Below are 25,422 nucleotides of genomic sequence, written 5' to 3'. Positions count from 1 at the left end.
TATATAATTTTAGCTGACTGGAGCTGGTGTACTATTAACTGCTCAGGATTGTTCAAAGTCTTTTAAGTATATCAGCATAAATCTTCCCATAGTATTACAAGCATTTTGTTGGGAAACATTAAAGATTTAAGAGCCAGAATAATGCATTTTCCTCTTAATCATGGCTACATGTTTAAAACAAGGTGAAAAGGAGAAAAAAATGGTTTCTGTCGTTGATATGTCATATTTAGAAAACAAATGCACTTACAGCCCACACTTAGAAAATAAATAGGGCCTTCTCTTTAAGGGAAAAAAACCTGACAATGGAAAATACTCTTGCATCAAATATTCTTGGAACTCTTTATGAAAAGAATATGACACAAACTGTTGCTTGACTTATCCCTGGGAGCACACACATGGAAAGGCTCTATTTTGCAGAGTAAATTAATGTTTGCTACTCTTGTCACCAATAATTAGCAGTCGTGCCTGGCTTATGCAATCCTCTTGTGATCTGCGAGTCTGGTGACCTGCTTGTTAGTGCAAAGGAATATTGAACTATCTTGGTTGTTTTGGCTTACATAGGAAAACTGTTGATTTAAAATTCACTTTGGAGAAAAAAATGTGTATGTTGGAACTTGATGTTTTTACTCAGTGAATGACTTCTACTTGAAAGCTGCTATGGTCCATGCAGCTTACTGAAAGGAGGACTTGCTGAGAATTACTGAGATGCTTGATCTGAAAAGTTAAACACTTTAATCATAAGGAAAGTAATCTGATTTGCCTTGAGGTGAGATAAAACAACCAGAAATAAGTGTGAAAACTTGGAAACTATTTTTTTAAACAGGAACTCTTTTTTTAAACCTGTTTCATATTTTCAAATAAATTAATTTCTATAATGTTCATGGTTATTACTGCCTTTTTCCTCCTACTTAAGGTTGAGCATCATATTTTATTTTGGGTGACAAGGCAGGCCTTAATGGGAAATGCTGCAGTAGTTCTCCAAACAAAACATTTAGTAATGACAATTAATGCAAATTGATGTCAACCAGCAGCAGCACATCAGCACATGCTTTTTTTTTTTTTTTTTTTTAACTGTTGTGTTCATGAATGCTAAATATTGAGATCAGAGGGTCGCTTTATTTAGTTCATACATTTCGCTAAAAAGAAATGCCTGTTCTTGGTTTGTATTTGGTCTTAGGGTCGATCTCGTTTGGGGCAGGAAAGAGGATTGAGGAAAAATTATTTCAAAAGTAAAACTTTCCCTGGTATTTTGTTCATCACTGCTGCTGTAGCATTGAGATCTCAAATCATACCACCGTGAGGAGCCAACTACGTGCTTTCTCCGTGTTTGTCACTGTAATAAATGTCAAACACATCCTGTGGAACTTATTTCAGCCTGAATCATGGGCTTTTCATTTGTCTACCACGTAAAACAGATCTATATATGCTACAGAAACCAATGGCTAATAGCTTCTTGATAAGAGATCAAATCAGCCGAAGACGTTCATTCCCGGACGGCTGTATTCAGAGCAGAAATAAGATGTGCTCCCGAGTAAGCAGGCGAAGAAAAGCTGCTTAGTGTACAGTACACATTTTAAATTGCATTTTCTTAATAATCGTTAAACTTAGGCCATGCTCTGCCGCAGCGCATAAAAGCAGAGGATGCAGGCAGCAACTGCGGTTTGCTTGCAGAAAAGTTTTATGGAAAGAAGACTAATATATTTCCACTAGGGAAAAAACTAACTTGAATTCAACGTTAAAATGAGACCAAGGAGCTCTTAGAAATTAAGCAGTCAAGGAGCTGCCCTTGCTCTGCCCCAGCAACCGGCCCCGCTCCCGCCGCGCTGCCCCTCGCCCGCCCCGGGGCGCGGCCTGCGCCGCCCGCAGCGCCTGTCCCGGAGGCCGCGGCGGGGGGGCGCGGAGCGGGGCCACCTGCCGCCGGGCGGGAGCGGCGGGGCGCTGCGCTACCACCAGCGGCTTCCCAAATTCCTGCGGCCGCCGAGGGCTGGGAGCTCCCGGAGGAGGCGGCGCGGCGCGGGGCGGGGCCGCGGCGTTAAAAGGAGGCGGCTGAATGACAGCGGCGCTCCCGCGCCTCAGCTCGGCCGAGGAGCGGTGGCGGCCGCCGAGGAGGAGGAGAAGGGAGCGCGGCCGCTGCCCCGGGCCGCCCGCCATGGAGGGGGCCGCGGAGGCCGAGCGCCGCTGCGAGGCGGCCTTCGCCGAAGCCCGGCGCTGGGTCGAGGTGAGGCCGCCGCCGCCGCCCCCGCGTTGCCGCCCCTTCTGCCGCCGCGGGCGCCGCTGCCGCCCGCCCTCAGCCTTCATCCCCCCGGTCCTCCTCCTCCTCCTGCCCCGCTGGGGGGGTTCCCCTTCCTCACCCTGCCGGGGGTTTCTGAGCGGCCGGGGGGGTGAGGGGAGGCTGCTCCCAAACTTTGCTGCTTTGCGAGCAGCTGCGGGCTGCTGTTTTTAGAGGGTATCATTAGAGCTCGCAGAAATGTGTATTTTCGGTGTCTTCCTCCCTCCCCGTCTAAATTAAAGGATGGCGAGGCTGCGTGCCTGTAATTGAGGCTTACGATTTCTTACTCTCTTGTAAATCGCTTCTCTAGCACTTGTTCTGCGACAGGCTGTCTCAAAGTTGCTAGGAAGTAGAGTAACCTAAAATTACAGTCATTTTCATATCTCTCTCTCTCTCTCTCTCTCTCTCTTTCTTTTCTTTTTCTTTTTTTTTTTTTTTTAATTAGTGGCTGGCTCTACATTTCTTGACATAATAATATCTCTATTTCTCTAGTTGTTACCCAAAATTACGCTGGCAGTATGCTAATGCCTAGCAGGAGATTGCTAGCAGATGTACCTGAGCGCGTTGCTGCAGTAAAACTGTAGAGCGAGCTTAAGGACACGGAAGGTGGTTTAAGAAACAGTGGAATTACGGCAAACCTCATTTTCTGTCATCGTGTGCTTTTAAAGATGAGCTTTAGCGTTTCAGGTTATAAGTATTTTAACAGCTAAATAACTTTAAACTCGTATGTATGCATGCAGCTGTTCACTTGAGATGAAACTTATGTTGTCAGAAATGCTGTTGGAGTAACTTTTAAAAGAGTAAATATTCGAAGAAAGTCCCCCTATGCAAACTTGTCAAGACCTGAGTCCAGGCTTCTTTGTTTGCTCTGGAAAATGATGACATCTAGTGCTTAAAGCCTGTTGAGGAAAGGCTGAGGATTTTGAACGAGGGCCCTGTAGGTAAGGGAATCGGGAACGATTTCCATAAATGTCAAATTTATAAGTGCTATCCATGAATTTAGGTAGTTAAAGCACTCCTCTCTCTTTCATAGACTTTTCTTACATGATTTTTTTTTAAGTTGGCAAAGCTTATATTAGATGGTATTATCTATTTGAAAATCCTATTTTAAGCCCCCCCCCCCCCTCCATTTGATTTTGGCTGGTTGTACTATTCAAACAAAAGGACCTCTCTTTGCCTGCCAGTAGCACATGGGAGCAATAGCATTAAACTTATGTAAGTGTAAAGTGTGCGCTGTTCCTTGTATAGTGGAAAAACGCTATGTTCACCTTCCTCTGTATCCCTTCTAATTTGTGTGGTTATACTTTGTTTCTGAAATGGGAAGGCTTACTTACCTCATTTTAAAGTAATTTTTAAACTTACCCTGCAGATAAACTTTACATTTTAAATAGAATAACTTAAAAAAATCTGAAGGTATTGATAAACAGGATGTTCAGAATTCTGTAATGTTGAAGGAAAATGTAAATGTTTACTCCAGTATGAAACGAGGTTTGCATTTCCGAGAGTACTTTGTATTTCTCTATTCTCCAAATACAGAATAAAAAAGAATCAAGACCAACCACTTACATTGTCATATGAGAGGAATAAATATTTTTTTAGATGAGACGTATTCCAAGGTTTTCTGAATCTTGGTAAAACAGTGGTTGAGAGCAAAACCTGAAAAATATTGAATCCTGCTGATTAAGCAATTACTTCTGAAGATGAGGCACTATTTGTGACCTTTACTTTTTTATGTTTTGGTAGGATTTTATGTGCCAGTTCCACCTAACAGAGGAAGATGAAAGCATACGAACACTAGCTGGTATACATATGTTTGAAACAGCTAGGGAAATCTCTGTGTAAACTGTTGATATTTCCCTTTGCTAATGAAATCTGCATTAACAAATACTTCATTATTTCAGCACACAGCTTTTCAGAGTTTGAGATTAAAAGAACTTCAGAAAACCTCAGCTCAAATGCTGAAATTGAGGGACTTATTATAATGAGATTGGGTAGCTGTAGCTGTCATATCTTGGGGGGGGGGGAATGAGAAAAGATATGCAGAAAACTTCTGAAGCTTCAGGTGAGAGAGAGGAAAAAAAAATACCAGTGCTCACACAGAAACCCCCCAGTAATGGTGATCAGAGCCTGACAGGAGAGACCTGGTCGGGTCCCTGTTCTGCCTGTTCCCATCTGGAATCTCACATGTTCCCCATGTCGTGCAGCAACCATTGGTGTGGGAGCAGCGATGTTTGTCCATAGGCTTTATGCTATACAAAAAAAGCCTTTGATTAATAATAATAAAACATTGTATCTAGTCTTCGTTAATGAAAGACTTGAGGTTTAGTTCAAATTCACATTCAGACATTTTATTATCAGGCAGACAAGTCTTTACAATATAAAGAATGTTTCAATTACAGTCTCCCACCCCTTGTAAAGTGGGTTTTGTGCACTGTGGTGAACCAAGGGGAGAAGAGGAAGGATGTTTTTGTTTGTCTCAATATTGAAAATTCTAGTTAGAGATGGCTGGTCGTTGTCGGAGGGTTGACTGTCTAACACATCTATTTATTTTGGAGAAAGAGAACAGACATTTTCTGGGCAAAACTCAGGAGTTCCTATGCTGGCTCTCTTCTAACCCAGAGCCTGGCACTGATTAGTGTTGTTAGATTCTTGTATCTAAGACTTTTGGACTCTTTGGAGCTGTGCATGCAACAACCGTCGCTAATCAAAATCACGTACAGCTCAACCTTTATTTAGCACCTCAGTTGGGCATATGGTGTGTGCCAAGACTAGAATAAAATACTGAAACAATGCAACTTCAAAATGGTTTCTCTAAAGTAATGTTTGCCAAAGGTAGAAATAGTTGGGTTTTAAAAATTATTTTACTATGTTCTGTTCCATATTATATCTTAAGAAAGCCAAAAGCTATCCCTCAAAACCCAAGCGTTCTTCCCCCGGCTATTAAATATTCCAAATTGCTAAGTCTGTTTTCCTGCAGCGTTGTTTCAGGGTGTGGGAGAGCTGTGTACCTCTTCCTCTATGCAGTCCGCCCAAAAATTCGTTCTTGTAAACAAAGGTGAGATATTGTGCCTCCCCTTTCTGCTCCTCCCAAAAAAAGCCCTTTTACCATTTTAGAGGTTGACCCTGTAAAAGTTCAAAAGGAAACAAAAGTACATGTGCTACTTTCTTATGAAACTACTCAACTTGTGATTCGTGTTCTGTGTTTTAAATGAACCCTAATCTTCAGGTAAACGTCTATGGCTTGAAATTGTTTGCTAAAGCAACTTGAAACCAGACCCGTGATGTCTGTAAATCTTTAGTTAGAGGGCCCTGAGGCAAATAATGCTTTTTTTTTTTCCTTCTCTCTCTCTCTCCCCCTCTCTTTCCCTCTCTCTCTCCCCCCCCCCCCCCGCCCAAAGTAGTGGAGTCTAGTGTTCAAAAATATGTACAAATCCTGTCTGAGGGAGAGTAGGAAGTGAGCATGTGCTTGAACGAATTGTTGAAGTGGAGCAGTCTGGCTGTAGGAAAGCAAGGAGAGCAACTTTCAGACCCACTGAAGTGAAAAATGGGTGTTAGGCCAAGTAACTTTTATTATTGCAAACTGACTAGGGCTTCTCACAAGCTGAATTTCTTCCTTTAATGAACTGATCTAGAGTTATTAAAGTCATGTATTGTGAAAACTACTAATTTGATTTAACGATACCATCACTGAGAGCTTCAACGTTACAATTACAAGCAAGATATCTTCAGTCCCGGGGTTGTTTCTTCTGTAGGAACATTGCAGGGTAACAGGAGAAGTTTTTCCTATCTTTAATGCTACCAAGTGTTGAAGGAGCAGCTACAGTTTCTGTAGTAAGATAAGGTTTTTACTGTTTTTTATGCTAGACTGCATAAGAGGATGGGAACCCACCATAGCTGGAGGGCAGCAAAGAAATACCTCTGCTGTTCATCTCTTGTCATGGCCCTTAAACAGACACATAGAAAATAGTTAATTTGTCTGAATGCTCTTGTGCATGTGCTGACCATTTTATTATTGAACTATTTCATACTGTATGCTTTTCAGAGACCAGAGTTATCTTCCTTTGTGATGTAAAAGTGTCCGGTACATTTGGGTTGTTGGCAAAAATTAGTTTTCCTCTGCAAAACAAACAAACAAATGAACAGCTCTGCTGCCCATAAAACTCAAAAAGCAAATTTGCAGAGTGTCCGAGTAGAAGGTGTCACTTGAAGATAAAACTTGAGAGCCAATACTACTTACTAAAAACTTTTGGTTTGGACAAATAGTACAGCAAACAAATCCAATGAAAGATCACTGACATGTGGTCACCAAATGTTTCTATCTGTTGAAATCGTTCAAAGTCTGCATTTCTATTGTATATTTTTATGGCTTCTGCAAATGTAGCAAGAGGTCTAGCAGCAAAGTTTTCCCTGCATTTGCATAAAGATCTTACCTCTGATTATTTTGTTTTGTTTTTCCCCCAAGCATGAATCTAATGCATGCAATCTGGTATGACAGATGGGGGGGAAATAGCTGTGGATGTAGAAGCTGGTCCAGACTCATCTTTGGCATATTTATTTCAGTGGCACTAAACTTTATGAAAAGGTTTTTCTTGATTCTAGACGAGGTATTCTCAGATGGTGTGCAGCCAGACAGTCAATGCCCTGGATGTTTTCAAAAGGAAAACTGTTTAAATGAGAAGGTAAAATCTATATATTGTGTTGCCTAAGCCGTATCTAATACTGAGTAATTCAATCAAGTCATAAAACCTGGGTGGGCTGGTTTCTGGAGAACTTCTTATAGCACTGCTGCCAAAGTTTTGGCTGCCTTCTTAATGTCTACATAAGGGATAAATTTAAGCCTCCATTAAGCAGATGCACCAATATTTCATTATTGTATGTAGATTCTTGGCAGTGAGCCCTTGCATGGAATAAGTGTATCCAATTAATAGATAAACATGAATTGATACAGAAGTATACATACTGTTAAGTAAATACTATGGGAAGGTAAATCCTAGAATTAATGTTCTCACTGGCTGCAGACTAGAGAAGTGCTTTGTCAAACTGTCATGTAACAGAGGTATAACGGAGATAGCAATAACTTGTGTGTGTATGTGGGGGGGAACGAGAGTAAAAGTTTTTTTAATCTGGTTAAGTGTTTCTCTCTTACCTTTCCGGAGGTCTGGGAGGAAGAGGATAAGGTGTATTTAGGGGGTGGGCAAGAGAAAAAGGGACTGATTTTGCTTGAGAATAAAATCTATTTACTGGGTTCTGCAAAGTTTTTCCTATTTTTGTTGATTTTCTTTTTCTTTTTTTTTTAATTTGGGTTAATTATATATTCAGACTTCTCAAAGGTGCTTGAAGTCTGTCTTCACACAACTGTGCCATGTGCACACGTAGCTTTTAGCTGAGTTCCCAGCGCAGTTTCCTTTGCAGGTGGTTGCCATCATTGTAGTTTGCAGCATTGTTTTTAAAGCTTTGCATGAAATCGGCATCTGCAGGTACTTTATGAGGAATAATTAACTTGTTGAATGTATGTCTTCTATGCTGGGGAAATGTGATGCTGCTTAAGAGGATTTGCAGGCTACTCTGAGTGGATTCTTGTTTTCTGATGTTCTGTATTATGTGGTTACCAACTAGAGTCAGTCATGGAGTTACTACTGCTCTTTTTTGCCCTTTTCTTTTTGAACTGTGACCTGATCCTTTCTTAATTTTTTTGTTAGGTTGTGTATGTCTTTCTCCCGTAGTTTGGGGGAGGGGGTGACATGCTGATGATTTCCATCTTCTGTGTGCTTTTTCTTCCCCTACATTAATATGAACTTCCTTTTAGCACCTTTTCTTTGTCAAACACTTTTTTGGCCAATGTTTTAAGTTTTTAACAAGCACTTGGGTGTATTGTATTAGACTGTGACCTTACAGAGCTGTGGAAAACACTTGGTTTTTATTGTGTTTTAAGAACCAGATACAGTCCAGCTGTTTCTTGTACCTACCACTTTTTGTCTTTAAAGTTTCTTATAGCTGTAATCTTCTGCAGGAATAAAAAATTTAACAGAAAAAAGAACCTTTTGTTCTGAGACTAACCTTACTCTAAGTATTGTTTTTAAAATGGACTTTCCGACTTCAGCAATTTAATGAAAACCAACATGTGTTCTCAAACTTGGTACACCAGAAATGCGTCTGCTGATTTTAAGGTGTACTTAGCACACTTACATACTATACGAGTGACCTTAGGAGTGTTTTGTTGCTGCTGTTTTTCACATATTTCAGTACTGTCAATCCAAGTGAAAATTTGATCTTTAAAGCAATGTAGTGAATAAACTATTTTAAAATAGGTTCTTTGGTCTGTCATACTGTACAACTTCTGTAAGCAGTTGTAAATTTAGCATTTTATGAATAGCTTTAGGTTTTTTTCAATGAAAGGAAAGATGTGTGGATCTAATTCACTGCATATTATCTTCCAATTGGACATTTAGTTGTAAAGCTCTCATTTGTGTTACACTGAAAAGGGAAACTTGATTTCGACAGTGTTTTGCATGTGGGGTAGAAAACATCTGAGATTTTCTTAGGAGGGCATGAGACTTGAGTTGATTTTTCCCACCCCCCTACCCCCCCTTTTTTGCTGGTTCTGGGTGTGCTGGCCTATTTTTTGCACCAACTCATGTGAACGTCCAACCTCTTTCTCAGGAGATGATTCAGCTCTGAATCCTATTAGAAAATAACCTGACACTAACTAAAGGAAATAGGTCTTACTCTGCTGGGCAAAAAAGTCAAAATCATTGATGTATAATGTAGCTTTAAAAGGAGTACACAGACTGGAAGTGATTCAGCTAACACAGTGGCGCTGGTAGGTGGGGGGCCGGCCTGTCCTCCCAGCCTAAGTGCTGTGACGATGTGCTTTGGTGTTACTGCTGGGTGTTTGTCAGAGCTAGGTGGTGTGCTTGGCATGTGCTTCTGCTGCCTCCTTTTGTGGTGGAGATGGCATTTGGTGATTTGGTTGCAGGAACTAAACCGATGGAAACTTGGCCCGGTTTGTAGCGCTTTCCACCCATTTGGCTCCCCGACCAAGCCTCCTGGGAAGCAAGGCAGACAGCAGTGTCCGTGCAAGGGAAATGGTGGTGACATGGTTCAGATTTTGGTGCCAGCTCACTGTTTGGTTGTTGCTCAGCTGGTAAAAGTCCTCTGGGCAGGCAATGAGGAGACGCAGACACGTGAATTCAGACAGTCTCTTTCCCTGAAGGCCTCTCAAGTCACCTGCTTGTATTCATTGCCTTATTCCCTTCCTTACCTGACTTCAGGGTTGCTCACTAGGCGCCTGGAGTTTAGCTCTGAGTTAGACACCTGAATTAAGGAGGCTGGTTTCCCTCCATCCTTAACTTCTTCAGGATGAGTTTCATCAGACTTATAAAAACAGTTGAAACTCTTTTAAGTAGAAACTCTGCCAGGAATTTCTGGGCCAAAGCATTTGAAAGTACTTGATACGCTTGTAAACTGATTCCAGCTATGGTAAAAGTGTTCCTTACGCCTCATTAGAGTTGCTTTGCTTGGGAGATGATCCATTAGAAAGTATCAGCCCATCTGGCCCAACAGTTCTTCCCGTGACTGCCTGCCATTCCAGGGTGCAATCTAACCCCAGATCTAATCTCCAGTGTTATTTGCAAATTCTTTCCTGGAAGTACTTTATTGGCCCAGCAATTTTTTTCTTCTCCTCTCCCCTCTCCTCCTTCAGGAAGGAATTTGAAAAATTCAGCTTGTGGAGTTTGTTCTGAGACTTTCTATATGGTGAAATGACCAGGTCAGTTTGTAAATCGTGACGTAATAGAGAATGGAAGGAAAAAAGGCAGGTGTCAAAGTGACTATGGAGATGAAGAAAAATGAAGATCCTAGTTTGACATTACGGGGTTTTTCTGTAGCAACAGCTACAGTAACAGCTGTTATACTGCCTTGAAATGTTTCTTTGGATATTACTTCAGGTTAGGTGAAGTGAGGGACAAATCTGGAAATTACTGCATTTCTATTCTAGGAAATATTCCTTTTTCCCCTTTTGTCATCGTGCTCTGTTTGTGTAAACACCACCACTGACAAAATGCATCTTTTTGATACAACTAGGAAGGTAATCCTGAAGCAAAAATGGGCTAGGTGTTTGACTGCAGATTCTTTTGCAGATAGAGAAGGTTGGTAACAAACTGATACTGATTGTCTTAGCCAGGCGAGAAACCCTCACCTTCGTATAGTTTTTTGAAATGTCGCGTGGGCCTCCTCACTGTGAATTCTGATCATTCAAGAAAAAGGTTGGATGGAGTCTCTCTGATTTGGACTGAATGAAAATGAGGTGAAGGAAGAAGGTGAGAGTGCCAGGTACTGATGGATATCTTTCACAGACATTTGCCTGATGCTGTGGAGGAAAAAACCTGGTACAATAAACATGGACTTGATGATTATTCAAGAGGTATTGCTTCTTAACTATGAGTCTTACATGTAGATGGATTTTTTCAAAGACAAATCCCCATTAAAATGCACATACCTGGTTACTCGCTAATGATCTAGCTTTAATGCATCTGATAAAATCCAAAAGTCATCTTTGACTTTGGAATAGGTCGTGGAGACATGGGCTGTAATCTCATTTGAGAGCATCGTTAAAGACTCCAGGAAGTTCTGCATATCAAATGTTAGTGAATGGGGTTGAGAACTGAGTGCTGTGCAGAGATGATGGAGAGAGGCTTGGGATGAGAAGATGAGAAATGTGCTCCTAAGGTTATTTGTAGATAACTACTTTCTTCTGACTAGAGTGAATTTCTTACTTTGTGAGTATTTCTGTTATGAAACTTTGTAGAATGTGGTGGCTTTTAAAATCTATGTACATTTTTGCATTTTGGTTGCTTAAAAGATGGGGGAATAGATGTCTCAGACTTCTGTATAGTTGCCCAATATGTTATCACACTTATTTTTAGAAACATGTAAGTGAAAAAAAATTAAATCAGTGTTTCATCTGTTTTAGCATTGTTAGTGTTCCATTGGGCATGGAAGCCTGCTATTAGAACTGGCTGAAAAATGTGTCTGTATACGTATGGTTAATTTTTGTTTTCTTTCTTGCCTCCTCAGTTGAAAATTTCAAAAATATTTTTTTAACTTGACAACTCAAATTTTGCCATCTTCCAATTTAAACAATTTTTTGTGAAAACTGACTTTCCTAGAAATTTGCGCTGAAAAAGCTAACGTTCTTTTCCTAAACTTAAGTTGATGTTCTTTGCTTCAGAAGAACACTGTAATTGTGTCTGGTTCTCAGTAAAATGGTTAATTTTGTCTGAATACAAAATACTTAATGGGCAAGGGGGATTTTATCTAGTGGGATAGAGTTAGTGAAGAAACAATGAAGCTGAAGCAGATGTATTTCTGCAACAAGATGCAGTCTTCACATGTGGGCTAACTCCCTTGAAAGAACCATGTGTTAGTCGTTGTACCAAAGCTGAAGATTGGAGCAGCGTTTTTCCAGCGTTTAGGCAGATCTGGTAGGGAGACGGACGTTAATTGAGTTTCCTGTGCCTGGTGATCTGTGTTAAACGTGTTCCAGTCCTGCAGATTTCCAGCAGTGACTCATGCGACTGTTTCGGTCCTCTATCATCGGTCTAGGAGGCAGAGTAGAGCAGGGGATGTCACATGCAATAGAAGACATCTGTCATGTCACACTGCCTTTCAAATTTGGGAGAGCAAAATATGAAATGATACTGGCATCTATCAGCTGTTTTTAAAGGTAAACCAGCCTTTCTTATCTCACTCTTTTTTTTGATTTTGTTACAGTTTTATCTTAAGCACCTACCCTGTTGTGTCTGTAACTTGACATTTTATTCTCTCTGTTGTTACCTTATTGCAATTGCTCAGGGTCCGAGGAGTGATGAAACCAAGGAAGATTCAGTTTAATAGTAACTTTTACTGGGGGGAGGATATAGAGATGAGATCCTGATGTCAGGATCCTATTTGCTCTGATCTGAACACCTGCTTCTCCTCTCCAAGAAAGAAGTATATATATATCTCAATTTCTTCTTGAGGCAGGAGGTATTCCAGTTTGGAAAGGGGCACTCTTCACTCTGAAGCTCTATGTGACATGCAGCAATTTTTAGCCTAATAAATCTCTTTGGTGTCTCACTCTGGTATTAGCTGACTCAAAATGTGATACAAATACTTTCTGAATGTAGCCTGATCTTGTTTTCCCATTTGTGCTATCAGGTTTTTCTTGATCTACTAAGGCACGTAACGTTGCTGAATTTGCACGTAGTGTTTTTAATTTTTGATAGTGACTCAGATTTAAGACCCTTAAGGGCTTTGGCTGTGTCTGTCTGCTTGCCTGGTCTAGGTTGGCTACTTGAAGTGATCCAGCTATGCTAACATAGAATTCCATATGAACTAATTTGGATCTAGCATGAATAGCCTTGAATTCCCTAGCCTTATGCAACATATGCTTTGAGATGAGGCAGTTGAGAATTAATTTCAGCTGGACACAGTTGCTCATTCTCCTCATTTAAAGAGTCTGAATATTGCTCACCTTTTTCTCATTGTGTTGGAAAAGATTTAAAGCATGAAACTTGCTTCTATATAATTTGTTCTTTTCTCTCTCAGCAAAGTTTTTTTACCAGAGTAGTAATAGTACACAGGTTCCTCAGCTATTGTGAAAAAGCATAATAGCTGTTCATCTTAATAGTCTTAGTCATAGAATGAAATATCTTTACCATGAAAAGTGTGCATCAGAGAAGCAGCATCTAAGAAAGCTCATTTAAACCCTCTCATGTTTAGAAGTAGGTATGTGAATTTTGTATGTCCCTTTCTTTCCTGTATCAGATGTGCAGTACCATGGTATAAGAAATAAAATCTCTGTGTTAGTGTTACATGTCCTGTATACTTTTTTAAACAGTGTTAATCCTGTGAATCAGAAGGAAAACAGGGAATGTAAGGGAGATATGGGCAAAAAACTATCTTGTGGTTGTGACCAGTGTGATGGCCAGTATGATGTATTGAGCATTTTAACATACAATACAAAAAAACTCTGGTGATTTGATGTTACTGTAACACTAACAATCAGATAGTGAATGTCATTGTACTATGTGTGCATTATTGTCACATTCCCCAAATTAGTAAGAGAAGTTTTAGCAATCTGCTCAACGTCCATGAACATCTCCCATTTACTGGTCCAGTTTAAATAATCATCTCTATTTTAGTGTAGGTTTTATGGCCATAATGCCTTTTGGTTTTCTGCCAAGAAAATCTGGTTTTAATCTTGGATTCGAAGCTGCATTTTTGGGAGACCCTCAGAAGTAAGCATGAATCTTCAGTGTGAACTAAATGTTTGATTGTTTCCTGGATATATAAATGCCAGGATGCTTTCTACTTTACACTGAATTTGACCAGGGTCTGGTGCAGCAATTCCTAGTAGTCATTAAAACATCACTTTTACTGGTGATAGTTCATTTTTACATAGAATTAAACTGACGTGTTTTGGAATATTTACACAGTGCAACTTCTCTGCTTTAAACTTTTGGCACAATTAGATTATAGCACTGTCAGGAAAACACAGTTTTGGTTAATACCACGCAGACTGCTAAAGTCTTTAATGACCTCTAGAACACAGTTTAGGCACTCTTAAATCATAGCTGTCGGTCTGGAGTGGTGAAAAATCTCTGCAGCTATGGCTAATATCAAGGAGAGAGTTCTCCAGCAGTCAGGAAATATGTATAATGCTATTCTAGACACTGAAGCCCCCTTTTCTTTTTCTAGTCTATGTAGTATCAAGCAGTACTTGTTGATAATGCTTGTGCAGATATTGCTTGTTACAGTCTCAGACAACGTGGAAACGGCTGTATAAAAGAAACCAGCAGCTCATGTTCACCCTCTACACAGATGCATTACTCTATCCAAGTTAGTTACTTGTATGCAGTCTGGGAATACTGGATGCCTTTGATCTTTAAAACAATGTTTGAAAATGCAAATTATATACTTCTTTTGATCTGCTTCTTATATTATATGATAATTGTGAAAATTACATTAGGCAGCTTTCCACTTAAAGGCTTGTACTCTTCATTTCACAGTACGTTAGCTTTAAGCCAAATGCCATTGCTGGTTTTTCATCAGTGAATGCTGGTAAAGGGAAGATCCTTCTGTGTCTACGTGGCCTAAGAATCAGCAGTGTATTTATTTAGTGATGGGTTTTAATGTGCAATTCCTCTAGCACTGACTCCAGGGATCTTTAGTTTTGCATATGTGCATATATATTCATAACTGGGGAAATTGGAGTCTTCAAGGCTGAGCAGTAGCATAAATAGTTTTGAGTCGTGTGTGCCCGGGACAGGAGGAACAGATTTGTTCACTTAAGTTGGCAGGAAATACTTGGGCATATGCTCTGCTGGAATCTGGTGATGTGTTCTCCGAAGCATCTGTTGATAGCAAAGTAGCAGAAACTTTCTGTCTGGGTTTTTCCATGCTACAGACCTATTTGCTGTTTCATTTCCAAATTACTGTCATCTTTGATTCAAACACCTACTGGATAACTCGGGGTTCTTAAAACATTCATGAATCTCATGCAAAATTCAGTCTTTCCCTTACACCAACTTCCTAATACACAGTGAATTTGTTTTATTTACCATAAATGATGTTAAGACTTGTATGTGCTTTCTGCCTTTGTCCCTGTTTTTTTTTACAAAAGCATCCTTTGAAGTCTGAGGGCTGCGTCAAACTGCCAACTAATAATTCACAGGGTTATTCAGAATCTTACCCTTGTATAATAACTTCTTTTTAGTTCCTGTTCGTTTAAGGGCAACTGAAATGAAGATGCTAATTACCACTGTAATAAAAACACTTTTTACAATTTTCAGTCATTAATACTTGTTTTTAGCTCTGCAGAGATTAAGTTTGTGGAGGCTGAAGGGGAGAGGTCAGAAAAAGTTCAAGATGGTTAGTGCTGAATATGTTTTTACCTGCTTAAAAAAAAAAGTGCATTTGATCTGTGGAGTGGGGTTTTCTCCATTTTGAATGTCAACCCATGACGTACTGCGCGCAGAAGGTACGTGGCGTACCTTCTGCTGAAACCGGTGTTACAATCCTGAAACTTGTCTTGCCAGCTACCTTCTGTTGATCCACTTTAGTGATGTTTGTGTTAAATTCAACATTGTGCTAAATAAGTGTATCACTGCTTTTTGCCAATTTCCACGTGTATGTGTGCTGATGGATTTGAACATTCATCTGTAGTAATTTGCATAGGATGTTAAACAGTCTGGTTGCTTCAGTGCCATCCATCAAAGTTAGGAGGTTGCCCAGATGAGGTGAACAGGAACATCTCTGCTTGGTGCTGTTACAGCAGACTGTCTGCATATTTGAACACTAACTTTTTTGTTTTGTTTCAATAAGCACTTTTTTTCACCCCAGGAGAGAGAATGAGAATATTTCCAACTGGGGGTTTAAAACATTTGCTAAGGAAAAGAAATTTGAAATTGCTTTTCTGATATTATGGAAATGATCTAACTTGGGTTTCTGTGCTTTAGTGAGATACCTTCCTTAAAATTTCTTTTAGGTGAATAAAGGCTTATGAAAGTTCCAAATAATTGTTCTAATTAAAAATGAACTCTCTTTTGGATCTTGCTTTTCATTGGGAATTGGATGCTTAAATTTCTTACTCCTCTATCTGAATGGGAAGAATTCCAGATCATCCTTTCTCAAAGTTTATCTTCCCCTGTTCCTTTGGCTTGTACATCCTTTTGAATAAGGAAGACCCATAGAATTATTGAAAATAATTAGTTCTTGTGTAGCTATGAATTGCAGTTATCTGGCTGAAATGTTTATTGCTCTATGAAAATGGGTTAGGAAGGGCAGGGGCCTGTGAGACCTGTTCTCCTGCCCTGAGGGCAGGCACTCGCACCACAGGGGAATTGCCTTCAGGGGGGACCAGCCCTTGTTAACCCCTTGCTGCATATGAATTTTAAGACTCTTGTTGCCTAAATCTGAGTTGTGTTAATGTGGTTACTGCTTATTTTCCCTTCTTTGTCAAGCCTGGTGGCCTGTTGCTTGAAGAAGGGGCTGATTAACCAGTTCTGTACCATTTTATAGCTGATACTTTAAAACATCAGGTGATGCAGACTTTTCTTTTACTTCTTTTATAGTGATTAAACTCATTTAAATTGAAGTTAGAGCAAGTCATTAATTAGAGTAGGAAGCTTTTGAAGTCCTGGTCTCCTCCTCCTCCTCTTCCCCCCCCCCCCCCAAACTTGAACTTGAAACAAAGATATCCATAATTGCCCAAGAGCAGGTAACTTTTATTTCCTGGTGGATGATGTAGCCAGTATTAAACCTATTGCTGCTCCTTTAAGGCTAGCCCAGAACTAAAAAGGAGAACCTTAAACTTCAGACCAAAGCTTTGACTTTTAATGGATTGTTTAGGATGAGGAAAAAAGTCATAGGTGTGTTTTGTTTCATGGATCTAAAAAAAATAACCAAAGTAATGTCTGTGCTGGCATTCAAAACTGTTTGCCATTGTGAGAGCTTCTCTGTTAGATCCAAGCTTTCATAAACTTTCTGTGGCTCCCCGCTTCTTTTCCTGTATGACTGTCTTTAATCTAGTTTGGGGAGTCTCGTGACCACTTGAGAGTTGAAAGCTTTTACAGAGACTAGGGCTAGAGAGCTGCCACATTCCTCTAACCCTTCACACAGCCCCATATGATGGAGTATAATGGCCAGACATCTGCTATTTCCCATAAATCTTAACAGGAACAAAAAGTCTAATAGTAGAAGTATCTTCCCTGTTTAATGCCTGATGTCTGCTGTTAAATATTCATATATTTATCCCTTGTGACCAGAACAATAGATATTTAAATAGCATTATATTTGGTCAAATTCTTCTTTCCCTCCCCTCATTATTAAATGAAGTTTGACAGTGACAACTGACGCTAAACTTGCTCCTCAAGGGCATTGTTACCAACAGAAATGTAGGTGCTTGTCTGAGAAAAACTAGTTAGGAAACTATAAAAGGGCCAACTTTTAGGCTTAAATAAAGGTGTCTTGCCTTCCTGTAGAGGTATATCATACATCAAGCTTCCTTTTTAATTTTTTATTTAATAGTATACACTGTTTTTTGGCATTAGGTCTTGAAATCATGTTTAAATTAAATGCTAATAGCCAGATGAAATGGGCTTAGACAGGCTTTACTTTGTTTCTGTGCTTTAGAGGTAATCATTTACAAATTGCTGAGCTAAGGGGCACACAGTAGTGACATTCCAACATCTTAAAATAACCCTCACTATGTCATACTGGAAAAATGTGTATTTGAAGTTCAGATGCTATGAATTTAACAAATGTTTCATTTATGTGGAAAAAATATGATCAAGACAGGGAAAGGAATTGATATTTTGTGTCAATTACTTTCTGTTAATCTGAATGCTATAATGCATTTTCAAGTATCACAACGTTCTTTACACTGTTTGCAAAATGACTTTATAGTAAGAACTACGAAGAGTTTTGAGCTATAGTGTTCTTTCAGCAGCAGTTTTGGTATCACAAGTTTTCTCACAAGAACTTTGATTAGCCAGCAAAATGTTTATCACTTCATCCAGTTCTGCTTTGTGTGAAGTTTTTAGATTTCATTAAAACAGCAATGACTTCCTTTGCAGTGTACTGTGACTTCCAATAATTTAAGGTTTCAGAAGATATTTTGCAGAGATTCTAAACTGACCATTAAAACCTTTTTATAAGGGAAATCTTTCATTCCCAAGTAAGCTGTTTAAAATAATTGTGTGGATACAAGTTTCAGAACTGTCTTGGTAAAAAGTGTTTTGGGAAACTATATTGTAGACTTATTTGTGCATATATGGAGGAAAAAGTATTAGTAAGCTTTTTGTTAGTTGTCTTGAGCATCATTTAATTTTAATTTGCTTCTTCAGAGCAATCGAATGAAAGATGGGCCATTCACTTAGATTTGTGTTACTGATTCAAAATCTGTCCTTTGGTCTCAGTTGATAAATCTGATAGTCCTATGCTGACAGTCTTTCTTTTTTTTTCTGGGCTTATTTTATTGCTGTCAGTCTATCCATAGGCTATTGTTATAATGTTTGAGGGTTGACATTGCATCTTGGTTTGTTACACTAGAGCAATTTTTATTCTTGCCAGTTTCAGCCCTTGCCACGGAGTAGTAAGCTGGAGCTGGGAGTTAAGCTGTGATCTCCCGCTTGGCAGTGTGCCTTTAGCTCTCTATGATAAAACTAATGAAGGGGATTTTTGTTCTCTGAACACATGCTCAGCTATTTTTAATAGGTTTGAACAAACCAATTAGGTTCCAAAATGCCTCTGAAAAGCTGCTTGCTCTTCAGTAACTACCTATGGTAGCCATGGCTAAAATCCATTAGGACTGAGTGGCTTATTAGACTGAGGAGTATCTTGCCTAGACTAGGAGAAAAGGTATGTTGTGAGGAAAATTTAGCTGGACAATATCAGATGCCCAAAATAGATGTTAACATATGATAATCTGATCATTTTATGGTCTGTAGTCCTCTTAAAATGTAATGACAGGGGAAAAAAGTAGAAAATCTAGAATAAAAACACTCCAATCTGAGCAGATTTGAAATACTTCAGTGGGTTTTCACCCAGTGACAGAAAGACTTATCTGTACAAATTTGGCACATGTTAAAGTATATGTAGCCTTGACTGTGCTCTGCTTTTTAATTATGTAATTTGAAGCACATGATCTTACTGTATTTTTAAAAGCACTGTCTAGGCAAAACCTTGGAGAGCTAGCTCTAGACTACCTGCTTTTGAATTTCATATTTGGAAGAGTTGGTGGTTCTCGCCACAGCTCTCATCACTATGAAATGTTTGGCCACCAAGCATCAGGGCTGTCCCAACTGCCTGGCGGTTCTGCAAAATCTCCCTAAACTTAGTGATAACCTAGTGCAGGGCTGCTTGAAGCAGCAGTGGGACTGGAATTATCCAACGACTCACGTCTCATCCAGTGCTAAATGTAGGCACAGGCAGGAGACTACAAGATAGCAAAGCGTCATGTCCGCGCTGGTGATTAGGGGCAGAGTGACGTGAGGGCTCTGCTGGACTGACCGGGAACACAAGCTGGTGCCTGCTGCTGCTTTCCTGGGCCAGCTAGAGGGAATAGGACCATCAATGAAAGCAGCTGTTCATGTCTGTGTTCCCCATATTTCTCTAATGTGAGCAGGAACAGATTTTCGAGGGATCTCCATCCTTGTTCCACTTTTCTGTTCCTTCCAAAAATAAGTTTCTGTTGTTTTCTTACTTGGTTTCTGGAGGTACCTCAGTTTGAGAGCCTGCATTCATATTCCCGCTCCCCCATCACTCTGTAGTTGTAGGGGCTTAGGAAGAACTTTTTGTCCTTTAAGTTTGTAGATCGGTTGTTTTATCAGATCAAGACAATCCTCCGTTGCAGAAAGGAAACTGGAATTTTTGTTCATCACCACCATATAGTCTCTGTGGAGATGCAGAAAGTGCAAACTGTGTGCGGGTGTCCTCAGTACCACCTTCTTGTGTTCTTCCATCTCTCTAAAGATGACATTAGTGGCTGCAAAGGCAGAAGGCCACTAGAGGAACACAGCTTACCTCTGAAGATGTACTCTAAACTGTGCAACATTAATATTATGCAGTAATTTTAACAACTGGGTCATTCCGAGTCTTGTCCTAAACACGGGTCAGCCTATTCCTCCTCATCTACAGCAAGTGGCAGGAATGAACAGGCCGGATGGAGGAATTTACTTTGGAAATAGAATATATTAGACTTCATAGGTTAGAGATAACCAGTGTCTTAGTCTCCAAAATTCTAATAAATTATAATTTCCTATGTAATTTTTACCATAACATTAGTATTACAGAGGGTTGCAGTGTTTGTTTAGGTTTTGTATGGTAGCGTAAGTGCCACTTAAACTATGAGTCTTCAAAGATGATAATTATCTAGATTTGTGTCATTATAGATAATTGTGAGGGAGAAAAATACCTGTGTGTGTGTGTGTTGTTTTTGTTTGCCTGGGTTTTTTGCATGGGTATACAACTATTGTACTAATGATGTCAGATCATAGTAGGCATTATAGATTTGGATTTCTGACTTGACAGTGTACATCCTAAAATAAATTGATTAATGGCTACATGCTTTGTGCTTCTAGTTTAGCATGTTTTTTGAGCAGTAGCTATAAAGTGCCTTATTTCCAAAATGACAACAAAAAAACACCCACTTTGTTGTGTCTTATGCCCTAAATCCTGCAAATGCATACACACGTAACTAAGAATTTTCTGTTTGGTATTCAGACAAAGAGACTGAGTAATAAGCTCTTTCATGTGGAAATTGCATATAAGGCTGGAAGGAGCTCAGAGGTCAAGTAGTTCACGACTACTCTATGTAAGACTGGATATTCTTATACCTAGGCCATTCTTGGCGTATTTTTTTTAACTTCTTAACTGGCAATGGTGCATAACTTTTACAGTTTTTCTTGCCTAATACGTGACAATCTTTTGCTTTCCAATTCACTTCCTCCAACTTTTCCTCATGCTTCTCCTCCTCTTTTCTGTCTTGTTTCTTCTCATTTAGATGCTATTAGATTTTCTTAAAGTGCAGTAGTGCAGTGCTTGCCACTGGGTGCACGTTAGCTGGGACCAAACTGGAATAGAGCGATTGCTGTGCCAATACAGACAGGCAAGTAACCAGTCAAGGCAGCAGCACTCCATAAAATGATGTGGGGGTGATAACTGAGCACGAAATGGGGCAGTCTGTTGTGTGTAAAAATAAATAATAACAAAAAGTAAAAGGTTTTTTAAAAAAAGTTAACGTTCTTCTGAGATGTACAGGAATGTCCAATTTTTGTCCTGTTTTAAGAATAAGCTTTTGTTACTAGTCTCTAAATTTTCTTTTGCTAGTCTTCAGACTGCTACTCTAATTTATCAATAGAATGGTGAATTGTAATCTTCTTGCCCCATAAGGCTTGCACAACTTTTCAGTTTAGATTTATATATTTTATGGTTATAGTCAGTCATCTAATTCTATAATGAACATACTGAAGCGTCCTGGAATGTGAAGTAGCTTCTTCTGGATCCTGTTTAGTACATCATCCCAATTTGATGTCAGACCGTAAACTGCTCTTTAAATGCATGTTCTTCTTTTCCTCCCATATTTAAAATAAAATAGCAAGGCTTTTTGCCAGTTCTATAACCCAAGTCTGTCTGTAGCACACTTACTGCTTTTTCTCCTTGTGTACTAGGCCAGTTACTTTGCCAAAGCAGGAAAATGTTATTTTTATGTGACCTTGTCAAATCAAAATGTCTCTTTGAAAACAGAACTATTGTGGGGAAAAATGAACAATTTTTAATACCTTTCTAGAAACTAAAGTTGGGAAAGCTAGACTAAGGTTTTCCTAATTCCTCTTCCGGTTTCTCCTCCTGTCCTCACACATTTAGAGAAACACTATTTTTTGACTTCTTTTTTTTCCCTCCATTTTGTGAGAGCTTTCCAGCCCTTTGAGTTAAAGGTAATTGCTAATGGCTTATAGCATGCTCTAGACTACTTAATCTAATTAAAGCAAATTTCTCCAGGCTTTGCCATCTTGAACACATCCCTATTCTCTCAGTGGTTCTCTTCCTAATCTCACACTTCTCTGCTAAGAATCTGATACAGCCCCTTTAACTGAACATCTTTGCCATCTTGTCATTAACTATTTCTTCAGCTTCATCGTACCTGACTATTCTTTGGGGTTTTTTCAACTCTAGCATGGCTACAGAATTTCCTCTGCTTTGTCTTTGCTAATTGTTTTTCAGTTTAACTTCCTTGACTTACCTTTTTATTCCAGTCATGTGACTATTCACTTTTTTCATTTTTGATGGTTTTGGTTTCTTGGAGTTGCCATTTAATTATATTATATTTGTTTTAGGCTGTTCAGCTTCTCGTCACATTTTTGATATGATACCATCTTGTACCCAGAGCTAAACTGACATCATTTATAGGTGCTTGTTTTTTCGTTTGACTGAACACTTAACAGAGGTTCTATAATAGCCTTTAAAACAGTAAATAAAGCTTTGAGCCCAGTTTCTGGGTAGTTCTGAATAGTTCTACATGTGGTCATGGATAGTCTCTGTGCACTGACAGCAGGGCAGAGGCTTCCATCTTCTATCAAGGAAAAACGTTGTCTTTGTTAATAAAAATCTTTGAGTGGGAAGCTGAATTGCCATGCCATGCCTTAAGGTTGTCTCATACTTTAAAATGTTAATTGTAATGTTAAAACATACAGGACATTTCTGGTATTTTGTATAACCGACTGCTTGGCATCCTTGCTGGTATTAATAACTAGGTATTTGTTGCAGTAGCATTCTTTCAGGCCCTTTCTGTTTTAGTTTCTAGCAGATGGTGGTTGCAACTAAAGGCAAAAGAAAACACGTGAGGATTGCTATTGGAATGGTGTGTGTAAACTAACAGGCTGTCCTCCGGACATCTGTGTGATAAAGTAAGGTGCCATGCTGAGTTTCAATTTGGCTGTTTGTTTTGTAGCTTTAGTGGAGAATCTCTTAAGGTTTAGTGATTTATTCATATTAGGCTGTTGCATTTCCCCTCTAATAAAGATGTTATGGCAAACCTCCATGTGTTTGTCCAAGCTCCAGACTTTATTTAGAAAGAGGGAGAACAAAAAAATTAAAAGGTTCATATAACTATATGCATGAAGGTAGGAATAAAGTTGTTATATGCATGACAAAAAAACCACATTATTTTAGTACTGCTAGTAGAAATCACAGCACAGACCTTTTTAGAAAGAAATATTGCCAAAGAAGTGGCTCTTCCTATTTCCTATATATAGTGACTGTTTCCTATATCTGTAGCTCTAAAAGAGAGCTTTGATAAGGTAGATGGGTTCTTGGCGTAAGGGTGAACTTGCTGATTTGAGATTAGTGTCTCTCTCCTAATGAAACACGAGGATAGAAAGAACATTCATGCTAAAATGCTTGCCAGGCACTGTGCTGCTATCTTTCTATTCCTTCGTCAAAAATGTTATCTGGCTGGAAGATATGGTCGGTCTTAGATTCTGTCTGTCTATAAATATTTGATCAAATACTTTATCATCTCCCAAGCCAAGGGAAATCAGGAGGTTTGATGGAAATAACACAAGCTGTAGATGCAGTTTTATTTTGAAGTGCATCAGGTGGTTTTTCTGGGAAAGGAAGAGCATATGTTCTTTGAGCATTTGTGATAAGTAAAACAAAGACCCATGCCTTAATCTTCAAAATGAAGGTCTGGAAGGAGACTCCTTATCCAAGAAAGTAAGCAGAAGTTCAAAAGTAGCATTGGAAATTTCGGCTTGATCTTGACAGATGCATCTTTTTTTTTTCTCTCTGCTTCTTCTTTTTCCCTTCCATGTATACCTATAGCCTAGAAAGTAGTGGTGTTTTGCTGCCCTTAAACCTTGTCAGTCAATGCAGTAGTAGTTCATCCGGATTTACACTTTCATTGATCTTTATGCATAGCATACTTTGAACACGATTTCTTTGCTAACCAGGACTGTTCAAATTCAATAGAGACCTCTAGACTTCTTGATAATTACAAGAGCTTGCTGGTCTAGCTGTAGAATATTTTTGTAGTTATGCAACTTATACTGATAAAGAACATGGTTAGCCTTGTATTCACTAATACAGGCTTGTATTAGTGAATGAGAGTCTGTATACTGGTGTCCCTGAGGTTTTTGCTAGTATTGTAATGCTGACAAAATACAGTACTGTTCAAGCCTAAAACAGTGTCCTCTCAGAGAAGGAAACTGTTGGGGCAGTTCAGTAGCATATGCTGATTCTCGATGCTGAAAAAACCCTAAGGGTGCATGTATTTATACAATAGTCCAGTCTGCAGTTTATAGTAAGTGAACTGTCAAATGCTGACAGTTGTCAACTGTACTTGTTGATTTCTTAAGAATCTTATCTTAAAACAAAACTTCAGGATGATAGAAGTATGAGGGGAAAAGAAACACTTGGATGTTTTATTTTTGTGCTTCACAGTGTAAAATAAAAGCAGTTCTCCCATCATTTGTTTACTCTGGATAATTGTAGACTAATTTTGTCCACTTAGCTCTGTAGTAGCTCTCACAGGTATTAAAATACTTACACAGCTGAAGCAGGTTTTTAGAGAAAAAATGATTGTTGAAATAAATTCCACTTTGTAACAGCAGAGGTCAGAATATGTCAGGAGATGTGTGGGATGAATTTTGCAACTGCACACAGACTGCGTGAATCCATACCTAGTATGAATGCAGGCTCTCAAACTGAGGTACCAGTCTTGGAAAATACTTGCTAGTGCAAGACGCATGAATTTTTAATAGCGTGTTTATATATCTTAGTTAAAAATATGAGCATCTGCAGAAGCTCATAATTTTTATTATTCAGTAACATAGCTGAATGTGATAGTAATATTACATTTTTCTTCAGCTTATAAATGAGGAGCCTCAGGGGAAGGAAACAATGCTTTAACAAGATTTCAATTAAATAGTCCCATTTATTCTAATGCAAGTTCAGCTTTTTTTTAACTTGCATAATTGATATTTATTCAGGAAATACTGTACTAAAATTTTGTAAACTTCTAGCTTTATAATTTAAAAAATATATATGGAATGCTTGTTTTGTGTCACTGTATAGTTAGCTTTCCTAAGCTTATGACTGTAACTCATACTTGGGAAGCAATCGTCACACACTAGTCCCACATTCTCCTGCTATTTCTTTTAAATAAATAAGTGACCAACTTCTATCATAAACTTTGAGTCACAAGGATTTCTTTGGACTGGTCTGTGATTCCTGACATGCTCTTCCTACAGATGAAATATGTTGTATTATAGTTTGGACAAAATGCATCATTTCATAAAGCTGAGCCCACATCTGAAAAACAAAGGGAACATTTCATATTTATTTCTAACTTGTGTAGAGATGATTTTAACATTTCAGCTATTTCTAGCTTTCTCTGAACATGAGTTTCCCTGTCCTACTGCATACCACAAACAGACTGTTCACGAGGTCTACCACCTTAAAGAAGCTGAAGTATTGCTTTGTTATATGGAGGGTGGATGATATTTCTCCTTTACTGTAATGATTTCTCTTTCAAGAGAACTCCTTGGGAAAAGATTTGTTGGGCTCCCTACCTCTGTGTGCTTTGTACCATTTAAATACAGGGAAGGCTAGAC

General features: G+C 39.0%; 1 protein-coding gene across 10 annotated transcripts in view; it reads left to right on the top strand.

Annotated features, from left to right (window-relative positions):
* Positions 1–1,919: 1,919 nt before the first annotated feature.
* Positions 1,920–25,422, top strand: part of LMO7 (LIM domain 7) — a 134,825-nt gene continuing 111,322 nt past the window's right edge. For 2 of the 10 annotated variants that reach the window (XM_064504747.1, XM_064504748.1), the window contains exon 1: positions 1,996–2,218. In XM_064504747.1, coding sequence (XP_064360817.1) covers positions 2,051–2,218 — 168 coding nt within the window. In that variant the 5' untranslated portion in view covers positions 1,996–2,050. Of the gene's footprint in view, positions 2,219–25,422 lie in introns of all 10 variants that reach the window. The other 8 variants (XM_064504750.1, XM_064504749.1, XM_064504751.1 and 5 more) reach the window with 7 other exon arrangements.

The sequence above is a fragment of the Dromaius novaehollandiae genome, chromosome 1, assembly GCF_036370855.1.
Source record: "Dromaius novaehollandiae isolate bDroNov1 chromosome 1, bDroNov1.hap1, whole genome shotgun sequence".
In the NCBI taxonomy this organism is placed as follows: domain Eukaryota; kingdom Metazoa; phylum Chordata; class Aves; order Casuariiformes; family Dromaiidae; genus Dromaius; species Dromaius novaehollandiae.
The sequence above is the reverse complement of the archived record's forward strand: the minus strand, read 5'-3'. Positions and strand labels throughout refer to the sequence as shown.